General features: G+C 38.0%; 1 protein-coding gene and 1 long non-coding RNA gene across 2 annotated transcripts; both read left to right on the forward strand.

Moving 5' to 3' along the window:
- Positions 1–5805: 5805 nt before the first annotated feature.
- On the forward strand, positions 5806–6426 carry LOC126621012 (uncharacterized). The gene is made up of 2 exons (XR_007622767.1): positions 5806–5851; positions 6058–6426. It is a non-coding gene; the product is annotated as an uncharacterized LOC126621012 (long non-coding RNA).
- Positions 6427–9688: 3262 nt separating this feature from the next.
- Positions 9689–11166, forward strand: LOC126621013 (ornithine decarboxylase-like). The gene has a single exon (XM_050289371.1). It carries the CDS (start codon positions 9787–9789, stop codon positions 11062–11064), a length of 1278 nt encoding a protein of 425 aa, XP_050145328.1. The 5' UTR covers positions 9689–9786; the 3' UTR covers positions 11065–11166.
- The last annotated feature ends 1303 nt before the right edge of the window (positions 11167–12469 follow it).

Genomic DNA, 12469 nt, shown 5'->3' on the forward strand with positions numbered 1-12469 from the left:
AAGTTATGGTGAGGAGAAGGATAAGTATTATGTGCTTACAAGAAACTAAGTGGGTTGGTCTTAAGACAAAGGATCTAGAAAACTCAGGTTTTAAACTTTGGTATTTGGGCACAAATAGAACGAGAAACGATGTTGGCATCATCGTGGACAAAACCTTGACACAAGATGTTGTAGATGTCAAGAGAGGAGGAGATAGAATTATGGCAATCAAGATTGTAATAGAACAATAACTCATCAATATGATTAGTGCGTACACACTTCAAGTAGGGTTGGGTATGAGTTTGAAGGAGAAATTTTGAGAAGATCTTGGAGAATTTGTGCAAGGAATTGCTTAGACGAAGAAGGTATTTATATGAGAAGATTTAAATGGACACGTGGGTAAGGAGACATGCAATTATGGAGGTTTTCAGGTGGCCATGGTTTTAGGGAGAGAAATGAGGATGGGGAAGCCATCTTGGATTTTGTAATAGCATATGATCTCTTCTTAGCCAATACCTTCTTTAAGAAGAGAGAAGAACATATGATCACCTACAAGAGTGAGTTGTCAAAAACACAAATAAATTTTCTTCTAATGAGGAAAGGGGATCGTATAACTTGTAAGGATTGCAAAGGTATACCGGAAGAGAGCTTGGCTAATCAACATCGCTTGTTGGTGATAGATGTGCATATCAAAAGAGAGGGAAAAAAGAACAAGACCTGGAAGTGCCCAAGGACTAGATGGTGGAATCTAACAAGAGAAAAACAAGTCATTTTCAAAGAGAAAGTAATTACCCAATGCATGTGGGATAGAGAGGGGGAAGCTAGCCAAATGTGGGATTCCATGGCTAGTTGTATCCGAAAGGTAGCAAAAGAAGTATTAGGAGAGTCCAAGGGATTTGCTCCACTCTAAAAGGATCTTGGTGGTGGAATGAGGAGGTACAAACAATGGTGAAGGCTAAGAAGGAATGTTGTAAAGTCTTATACAAGGATATGACCGATGAAAATGGTGAAAGGTATATAATAACGAAGCAGGAGGCGAAGAAAGCTGTGAGAGAAGCTAAGCTAGATGCTTATGACAATATCTATAAGCGACTAGATACCAAAGAAGGAGAGTTGGATAACTAAAAACTAGCTAGAGCAAGGGAAAAAAAGACAATGGACTTAACCAAGTGAGGTGCATCAAGGATGCGGATGGAAATGTTCTTGCTATAGAGAACATGGTCAAAGACAGATGGAGAGGTTTTTTTCATAATCATTTCAATAAAGGACATGAAAGGAGTACTTCTTTGGGGGAGTTGAGTAATTCAGAAGAGTGTAAAAACTACTCATTTTACCGCCAAACTAGGAAGGAAGAAGTGGTTGTAGCTTTGAAAAAGATGAAGTATAGAAAAACAGTGGGCCCAGATGATATACCGATCGAAGTGTGGAAAGACTTGGGAGAGACAGGTATAGCATGACTAACAGACTTTTTCAATAGGATTTTGAAATGAAGAAGATGCCAAATGAGTGGTGAAAGAGCACTTTGGTGCCTATCTACAAGAATAAGGGCGACATATAAAATTGCATGAACTATAAGGGTATTAAGCTAATGAGTCATACAATGAAGCTCTGGGAAAGAGTCATTGAACATAGATTGAGGCAAGAGACACGGGTTTCGAACAACCAATTCGGGTTCATGGAGTCAATCTATCTCTTACGAAGATTGGTGGAAAGATATAGAGATAGGAAAAAAGATTTACACATGGTCTTTATAGATTTGGAAAAAGCGTATGATAGGGTCCCAAGAGACATTCTTTGGAGGATTTTAGAGGAGTACGAGTAACATATATCCAAGCTATAAAGGATATGTATGATGGACCAAAGACTGTTTTATGAACTCATGAAGGACAAACTGAAAGCTTCCTTATAACTATAGGGTTACATCAAGACTCATCCTTAAGTCCTTACCTTTTTGCATTGGTAATGGATGAGTTAACGGGACATATTCAAGATGATATTCCTTGGTGTATACTTTTCACAGATGATATAGTGTTGACAGATGAAATCAGGATGGGGTAAATGCGAAGCTTAACATTTGGAGAGAAATGTTGGAATCTAAAGGTTTTCGCTTAAGCTAATCAAAGACAGACTATATGGAGTGCAAGTTTAGTGCAAATGGAGGCCCAAATGAGTTAGGGGTGAGGATCGAAGATCAGGAAGTATCAAAGAGCGACCGCTTTGGCTACCTAGGATCTATCTTGCAAAAGAACGGAGAATTAGATGAAGATCTCAACCATATGATACAAGTTGGATGGATGAAGTGGAAGAGTGCATTCGACGTGTTGTGTGACTGCCATATGCCACTGAAGCTCAAGGAAATTTTTTATAGGACGACAATAAAGTCGGTGATGTTGTATGACACAGAATGTTGGGCGGTGAAGCATCATCACGTACATAAAATAGGTGTAGTAGAGATGAGGATGCTTCGTTGGATGTGTGGGCACATGAGAAAAGATAAGATTAGGAATGAGGATATCCGAGATAAACTAGGAGTAGCCGAACTTGAAGGAAAGATGAGAGAAAATCCGTTACGGTGGTTTAGACATGTGTAAAGAAGGCCTATTGATGTTTCGGTTAGAAGATGCGACCACGAAGCAAAGGTCCAGAGCCGAAGGGGTGGAGGAAGACCTAGGAAAACTTTGGAAGCGACTCTAAGAAAAGACTTATAGTACTTGAATCTAACGGAGGACATGACACAAAACCGAGTGCAATAGCGTTCTAGGATTCATATAGCCAACCCCACTTAGTGGGAAAAGGCTTTGTTGTTGTTGTATACATGAGAACTTTTTTGTCTTATGCGTTTGGTGTATAATTTTTTTAAAGGAAAACTAATGAAAATAACTTGAAACTTTGAGTTTTAATCAAAATGACAAAAAAAATGTTGTAAGTGAATAGTAACAGAAGTGACTTTTTAGAGTAAAAATGTCATTTTCGTTAAAATTTTCATTTTTTAAAGCTTGGAATCTTTAAAAGTACACGTATAATCACTGAATGATTCTATTTTTGTTTAATAGTTGATGAATAAATGAGCAAGTTTAGATACAAATGACAATCCTCGCCGAAAATTGTAAATATAAAAAAGTTGGAGAGAAATACGTTTTTGTGGGGTCTATTTTGTAATGTATTTTAACAATTCGAACAGTCTATCTTTTAGAGTAGCATTCGTAGATCACCCCTACAAAAAATTAAACAAATCCAAAACCATTATAACATTAATTTGTAGACTTGTAGTGAAGAAAACAAACAAATAATGTTCTACACAAAATACCCTAAACCCTTAATCAAACGGTCATATGGTTTTAGATTTAGGTGATTTTTGGTATACATGCATGATCTTTGAGGGAATACCTAAAAAAAGACAGTGCATATTGTTGAAATACATTACGAAGTGTGTCCCACAAAAAAATGTGTAAAAAAGTAGTGTCACGGATCCGTCTTATATATATATAAAGAAGACTTTATGAGATTGGTGTATGAGATGAATTCTTTTTAATTAATTGGTAAAATCTGAAGACGATTAGTGTCAAAATCTATTAATCAATCTTATACTTTAATCTCTACTGATGCCTACTACTTGAGTAGTCAACACCAGACGGTTGGCAATACACACTCATCTTTCACTTTACATATCAAGTAATTAATTAATTAATTAATTTCAATAAATTAACAAAATAAACATTCTAAAGTAGCTATAGAATGTGAACGATTTCTCAACTTAATTTTTTGTTTCAAAAGTCGAGATTATTACAGATATTGAGATTCTGAACATGAATCTGATAAATTTCAATCGTTTGAATTTTGCAAAGAACTTCCACATGTACATGTACTTTCACATTCCTTTTCCATTTCCTTTATATCAAATACACACATGGTGGCCAAGCAACGTAAGACTCAAATTAGGTGCGCATTCAACTCTATGTCGACGACGCAAGACACAGAAAGTCTCGACGTCCCACTTTCGTTATTCTAAATTGTAAGTGGGATTTCCACGTTTCGAAAGAGAAATATTACTAGATCAAAAGTTAGATGAAACATAATGATCCAAATACAAATTAGACGGAACAAAAAGTCTCAAGTTTTGATCACTGGAGTATATGTACTCATCATTTGATTTATAAAATTTGGTTCATTAGCATTAACTTTTTGGGAAAGGGAAATTGAGTAATGAAACGTTACAACATTTGTACAACAAAAAAGTTAAATGATGTTGTACTAACCTCTCATGCACAAATTTATTTTTATTCACGGAGCGCTATGTGCTTGAAAAGAAATATTACTTTAGTTGTTTTGTATTGTAATGTTTAAGAGATTTTTTATGTACGTATATACAGGATAATTTTTTTGTCTTATGCGTTTGGTATACAATTTTTTAAAGTTTGGAATCTTTTAAAAGTACACGTATAACTGTAGATAGGAGTAAGGATGAATGAGGATGCGTACCTGGCGGTGCTTGGAGTTGGATGTTACGATCGGCGAGCTGACGTTAGGTTGGAGGAGTGAAATTGGACGGATCGTGTTGGAATGTTGCAGCGGTGGCTGTAGTCGATTTCTTGGACTGTTTATTTTTTATTTTTTATTTTTATTTTTTTATATATTTTGTTATGGGCTCAAATTGTTGCTTGAGTTATGTTTTTGTTTGTTTTTCTTTGGCCCAAGTTTTTGCTTGTTCATTAGGGGTGGACACTTGAAACCAAAAACCGCAACCGAAACACTAACCAAATCAAACCAAACCGAACAGTTTGGTTTTGCAGTTTCAAAACGGTTTCGGTTTGAAACCGAACCGAATAGGGGAAAAACGATTTGGTTTCGGTTTCGGCCCTCCGAAACCGAAATCGAACCGAAACCGAAACCGCATACCTTTATTAAATGTTAAATTTTAATTGGTTATTTTCATTGAGTCCATACATTTAGTATGGACTCAACCACATCTTAACATGGCCACATAACATAACTTTTTATTTTCTTTCTTCTAGTCCCGTAGTTCATGGACTAAGACTTTGTGATCTCTTTCTCAAGTTTATTCATCTGTTTCCAGTCTCCTGGTGGACTAAGACTTTGTGCTCTCTTTCTCAAGTTTATTCATCTGTCTCCAGTCTCCTGCACTCTTCTTCCAGTTCCAAACGCTGTCTCTCCCTTCGGCCTCATTTCCTCTTCATTCCAGGCTTTCCATCTCCTAGCTTCTAAATTTCAGAGTGCTAATATGGTAAGAACTATGATTTATAACTTGTTTTAGTTAAATTTACTTATATATTTGAGATTAATTTTAGGGTTAGGTTTAGGGTTGGGTTTTGAATCAAAAGGGGATTTGGTTTTTCGTTGGTTAGTCTTTGATTTTTCTTTGTTCAAGAACATTAGAATGTCAATTGAAAGCATATATGATATTTGCATATTGTAGGGAGGTACTAGTTAATGTCGTGAATGATTCAAAATTTCGTAGAAAATTCTGTATTTTTACCTAGAGTCTTTAACCTTGGTCCTAAAAGGCTCAAACTGCATCCTGATTATCCTGGGGTGACATGGAAGACTGAAAATGTTGTTGAACGAATGGGTTTTAATGCTTGTTTTTTTTGTTTTGTAGCTTTGTTTTTACTATTTATTGGTGAAGCACCTGGATTGTGTATTGGATATAAGCAATGTTATGATACCATTGAAATTATTAGTTATTTATTTTCTAGTCTCTGCACATACATATAAGTTCTTCAAATGAATATGCAATACAGTCCTTTTTTTCTAATTTTGGTATCTACTGATTGTCATATTTCTTTTCCTCTCTTTTATGTTGTTGCAGTTAAATGCTGATAAAAGTCATTTCCAACGAACATTTGTTAATCAGGTATATACTTGGATTTGATTAGAACTACAATTGCATTGCATTTGTTAAGACTCGATTGTGCATGGCATGCCCCCTTTACTTGTTATTTACCAGAAGATAGCAAGGTATGGAATTACACTAGAATAGTATTTTGTTGTCATCAACTAGGTAACGTGAATTTGTGGTATCAGACCTAAATTAATGCCAATTGTGAATTTGTGATGCAGCGAGGCAAGGAAGTCATTAAGCAGACCGCATGTTGGGCAAGTCCTTAATAATCTCATCTAAAATTATTTAGAGTTCGGTTGCCAGAAACAAGTAGTTTATTTGGATGTCTAGAGAAAAGTAAATTCAAAATGGAAGAAGATGGATGGCCTAAACGAGAGTGCCAGACATCACGACCAACACGAACACCAAGGAAAGCAGCACGACCATGAGCAAACGGTGATGAGGATGAAAATGGATAAAAACCATTGCTACTCTTGCCTGAAAAAAGAATTTACCCCGTCTCCATTTTCTGAATATAGAAACAAGTGGGAAACAATGTAATATAACAATTGTTATCCAATATAAAGCGATTAGCAGACAACACAAAAGTAGAAGCATCTGGACAATGATGAACAATATTAAGCTTGAACGAAACATTATTATGAGATAGAGTTGATGAGCCAATATGGTTAATAGGCAAACCTGTACCGCCAACAACACCACCGACGGAATCACTATCACGATAGTCATGGGATTGAAACAAGGTATTGAGGTCATTGGTGATATGTGAGTTGGCCCTGGAATCAATGAGCCAAGGCTACGAGTGTTGAGCCGTCAAGGCAATGAGATAGGAAGAAGGAGGGCGACCTTCATAAGCCAAATTAAGGCGTTAAGCACAATCAAGGGCGCCATGGCCAAAAGTGTTGCAAATATGGCAACGATGATTGGAGGAGCCTTGAGATGGGGCTGTGCCAAGAAGCCTAGAGACATTGTTAGAGTCGTGGAATCTAGAAGGACGATCCCCACGATCGCGAAAATTACGTTTGCGAAAACCGCCAGCACATCAATAGCCACGGTAGCCATCACCGCCATTATTGTGAAAACCATCGACCACCACCACGATCACCCTCATGGGAGAAATGGCCAGAGCCACGATCACCGCCGCGATCAGAACAGGAGCAGCCATGAAAGGCATAGGAGTCACGGGAAACAACTATGATTGAGATGCAAGAATTCGGCAGAGCAAAAGGATCAGCAAGATAGAGTTTAGCAGTGAGAAAAAGAGCCTTAAGATCAGGAAAGAAGATGGGTTTGTCACGGGCTTGAGCAGCGGTAACATTATTCTCAAATTTGGGGTCGACATTAGACATGACAACCGGCACCATGTTATCTGTTGAAATAGGTGCTCCAGTAAGAGCCAATTGATTTGTAATACCATTGATCTTATCAAGAAAATCAAAAATTGAAGAATCACCTTGCTTGGTCTGGAAGAAAGCGGTACGAAGTTGAAAGATGTGACTCTAGTTCGTAGAGGCAAAACACTGCTGGAGAGCAATCCAAATGTCACAGGCAGTGGAATGACGAGCAGTCGCTGTGAGGGCCTAATGACCAAGAGAGCCATTGATCTAGGAAAGCACAAGTTGGTCCTTTTGAACCCATTCAGCATACGCATGGTTGGGTTTGGTAGAGACTTTATCAGTAGTGTCAGAAAGGAACGCCAAAGGGTAAGTGGAAAAACCATTAACAAAAGCCATCAATTGACGATTGCGAAGAACAGAAAGCAACTAAGCCAACCAACGAGAATAATTGGAAAAGTCAAGCTTGATGTTGATCGCATGAGAAACGGAGGGGAAGACATCAGGGGAAGGAGTGGTCAGATTGGTTGGGGCAGCCATGGAAAAGTGTAGGGAGGATCATTAAAAAAAAGACGTTAGTCATTGGCTCTGAGATACCATAAAAGATAATCCAAAGCAGGAATTGCAGAAAAGACATTAAAGGTAATATAAGGTAATTTGGCTCAATCCTTCGATACCTTGGAGGGTGCATTATCATTGATTTAAATAGTGTACAATGATTTGATTTACAAGTATAATTAATATACAAATAATACATAAGGGAATATTTTATTAATACAGGGAAATTTGGAAATCATGATGAAATAGGAAACAATCTCAAGAGATCATGAAGATATCATCTTTTAACATGTAGTGAATTTTCAAGCCAAACATGTTGACAACAAGAATTGGGTGATGAGAATCACGCGTGGTTGTTGGACTTAACAAGTGGACAAACCTACTATAATATTATGAAATAAGTTTGGGTTTCACCATAAAGCCAATAGGCAATATGGGGAGTAACTCAACCTCTTATGAGCCATTGCAAGATTTCTTCTCTTACCAATCTAGGACTTTTTTATTTTCACATACTCACACGCTTCCTCACATGTGGTGAATTTTCAAGTTAAACACAAAGACAACACGAATTTGGTGAAGTGGAGCACACATGGTGAGAAAGTTGAGATTCCACTATAAAACTAATTGGCAATATGGGGAATTGTCTAACCTCTTAAGCCCTTGCACGGTTTCTCCTTTCACCGATGTGAGACCTTTTTACCTTCACATTTCATAATTTATGTATTCATCATTTTCTCCTTACACACCTCGGCTTATTTATGGCTTTTAGAATGATTAATCAATAGAAAATAAAGATATAAATAAACATGAGTGCAAAAAAGAAAAGGAGTGTGCATAAGGCATTTCCTAAATGTAAAATGGCATGAGTGCAAAAAAAGAAAAGGGGTGGGATAAGTCTCACAATGGGCTAGCAATTATGTGGTCCAAATTCGCCTTTGGCGAGAATTGAACTTAATACCTCTCAATTACAAGTGAAAAGGAATACTACTAGACCATAGTACTAAGTGGCAATTACATGATGTTAATCCATATCATGAAATCGCACAAAATTAGTAATAATTATAATTACATGACAATCAATATATGCCACTAATCAGGCAGAAAATAAATGATCCCTTACCAAACGTGGACGTGAATTGCTTCTTGAATTATTCTAGAAGAAAAAGGCAATCAACCCAATTTTGTCGTGAAGAAAAAGAGTGCAGTTCTTTTGTTTAGGATGTTAAATGCCTCTATGTAGGGAAAGCAAGAACGTCCCCTTGGCGGTTGGCAAATCCTCACTCCTCCATCTATCATCTATCTTGCATGACCATTTTGCAATCCTCACCTACCGTCCCAAGAAACCAAAAGCAACTTGGAACTTCAAACTTCCTAATCTAAAATTAACTTTCTCAATGCATGTTTCTCTACCATTCTTTCTCATGTTATTTGAAACGAGGAAGATAAAATTAAAATAAGTGGATCCAATTAACTCCTTTTAATTTCACTAAAATAAAAAATGTTGTTGAAAAAGTTAAATTAAAGATCATTCGAAAACTTGGATGTGGATAAATTGGCTAGAGGATATGTGCTCTTCTATGCATCCAGTTTGAATTCTTGTTTCCTCAATTTTTGGTTCAAGTGATGTTCTACTTCTAACTTACTAACGCTATCGCTATATATATATATATATATATATATATATATATATAAAAACTGCAGAAAGAGATTCAAACTTGGGAGCACATATGCTCTAGTCAACTTGACCATGCCTATCTTTTGCATGTATTAGCAAATATTTAATTTCAATACATATGACATGATTTTATAGCATGGCATGGAGATGCTATATATGATTATTGGAGAAATAATTGGGTGGTTTTTACCATTATGAGAGACGTGATTGGTGAAGCCCATTCTGATGGGGACCGTTTAAATTCTCTATTTAAAGATATACATTACGCAAACCCTCCACAAAGTAAATTTTAGAGAGATCAGCCACTTAATTTGTTACGAAATTTCTCTACACTATCCTTGCTAGCTTTCACATAAACCCATTAATTTAATTTTTTTTCCATGGCATTCATCCTTCCAAGTATTCCAAGCCTTACTACTTTTAGCAGCCTCCAAGTCAAATTGGCAGCAAGCCAAGTGAAGGGTGAGCATGTTCCAACTGACATACCAAGACACCAACTCACCACTCTCATCAGATCCATCATCAACAAACAAGACGAACCACAACCCTTTTACGTTCTCGATTTGGGAGTTCTTGTCAGCCTTATGCAAAAATGGAACCGTTGCCTTCCCAACGTTCAGCCCTTCTTTGCTGTCAAGTGTAACCCTGAGCCTGCATTCATTGCAGCATTGGCAACGCTCGGTGCGAGCTTTGACTGCGCTAGCAAGGTGGAGATCGAGGCCATCCTTTCTCATGGTGTAAGCCCCTCAAGGATAGTCTACGCCAATCCATGCAAGGGTGAGAACCATTTAAGGCACGCAGCTGGAGTCGGGGTCAATCTTGCAACCTTCGACTCCATGGACGAACTTAACAAGATAAAAAGATGCCATCCCAAATGTTCCTTGTTGCTCCGAATTGCAGTCCCAAATGACACGAGCTCCTGGCGTTCATTTGGGACCAAATTCGGTGCGTTGTCCGAGGAGGTGGCGCCTCTCCTTAGACATGCACACAAACTAGGGTTGAGAGTGGTGGGAGTTTCATTTCACGTGGGTTCGAAAGCTTCGGAATCTCAAGTGTACCGTGGAGCAATAGCAGCTGCTAAGGCTGCATTCGACGTGGCAGATGAGCTCCAACTGCCCAAAATGCATGTGCTTGATATTGGTGGTGGGTTCAAGGCAAACCCGTTATTTGATGAAATAGCCGAAACCCTAAACGACGCTATTAAAGAACACTTTGGTGATCATCAATCGGAGTCTGATCTGGTGGTGATGGCTGAGCCAGGAAGGTTCTTTGCCGAAATGGCTTTCACAATGGTTGCAAATGTGATGGGGAAGCGAGTGAGAGGAGAGAAAAGAGAGTATTGGATTACCGATGGGATATATGGGTCGTTTAATCTTCCGGCATTTGATAAATCTTGTTTGACAGTTTCACCCCTCCTCCTTCACACTCCTGATCATGATCATCATTCAGTAGCCATATATTCGTCGACGGTGTTCGGACCAACCTGTGATTCGCTGGACACGGTGGTGGCTGACTGCAAACTGCCGGAACTGAAGTTAAATGATTATCTCGTGTTTCATAACATGGGGGCTTACACAAATTCGGTTGGAACCAACTTTAATGGCTTCTGCATTTCTGCTATTCCCACGTACTTAACATTTACAAGTGCTAATAATTAATAGGGAATGAAAAACGAAAACAAAAAAAATACGAAAGTATGTGATCGATCTTCCCTTCTTGTCTATTGTTATATATATGTACCTTGAGAGTGGCTTTCATGACCGAATCTTCTTTAAATTTCATTAATTTGCAATATAAACAGGTGATATTCCCGTTCCTTGGAATATTGGCCTTCGTTGGAACGGTGGGATACGATGGTTCAGCAACATATACAAACGGGAACGAAATATTAAAAGAGCCATAGTATTTGGACATATACAACTGGGACAATGTCTAATTTAGGGGTTTCACATACAATAGTATAGCTATTTCTATTGTGAGAAATTTTTGTCTACTCAGAACACAAGGTGATATACTATGTGTTATAATCGAAGTGGATTATAGAGTCGTTTGTCTTTATATTAAGATATGTAGTATATATCGTAGACATCGAAATTTCGGTAAATAAATGTTGACCGATAAATCAAAGTTTCAACGCTCATGTATTACATAAATTTTACACGTAGCGTGTGTCTAAACAAAAAAATCGAAATAAGTTGGAAAAGTCATCAAACAGGACGCGTGTCAACGCCCGGCAGAAATGATTTATTTCATCTGATTATTTAATCCCAAAAATCAAGTTTTGGAATTCTATAAATAGAAGCCAATTTCATTCATTTGAGGAACCAAAATCATTAGGCAAAATTCTTGAAGCTCTGAAGCTCTGAAACTCCGAAGCTTTCAATCATCCAGGTTCCCGAAGAATCAAGAAAGCTCTCTTCGTTCTTCGTTCTTCGTTCATCGTTCATCCTAAGATCAAGCCCAATCGGCCCTTTGGATCAACAATCATCCATCAATTCAAGATCAAGCCCCGACGGCCCTTGAAGAAAGCGTTCTTCGTTCTTCGTTCATCGTTCTTCCAAGATCAAGCCCCGACGGCCCTTGGATCAACAATCCACCAAATCAAGATCAAGCCCCGACAACCCTTGAAGAAAGCACCATCGTTCATCATCCGTTCATCTTAAGATCAAGCCCCAACGACCCTTTGGATCAATAACGTCGACAAATCCACACATCCAACCGTTCTTCAAGATCAAGCCCAAAAGCCCTTGAAGATCTGTTCATCACCGTTCTTCAAGATCAAGCCCAAAAGCCCTTGAAGATCCATTCATCACCGTTATTCAAGATCAAGCCTTAACGGCCCTTGAAGAAACACTCATTCTCAAGATCAAGCCCTAAACGGCTCCTTGAAGATCTGCTCAAATCCACCTTCAAAGATCAAGCACACGGCCCTTGGATCAACGAAACATCCACAAATCAACACCGTACGGAGATCGAATCAGATGATCAAAATAGAGAGAGATTGTAACCCAAAATCATCAAATACAAAATATTTGTTTGTGCACGTTGTTCTTGTCTCTTTCG

The sequence above is a fragment of the Malus sylvestris genome, chromosome 5 (genome assembly GCF_916048215.2).
Source record: "Malus sylvestris chromosome 5, drMalSylv7.2, whole genome shotgun sequence".
Lineage (NCBI taxonomy): Eukaryota > Viridiplantae > Streptophyta > Magnoliopsida > Rosales > Rosaceae > Malus > Malus sylvestris.

Excerpts from the sequence above, each read along its gene's own strand:
- LOC126621013 (XM_050289371.1), top strand. The coding sequence starts at position 9,787 with ATGGCATTCATCCTTCCAAGTATTCCAAGCCTTACTACTTTTAGCAGC.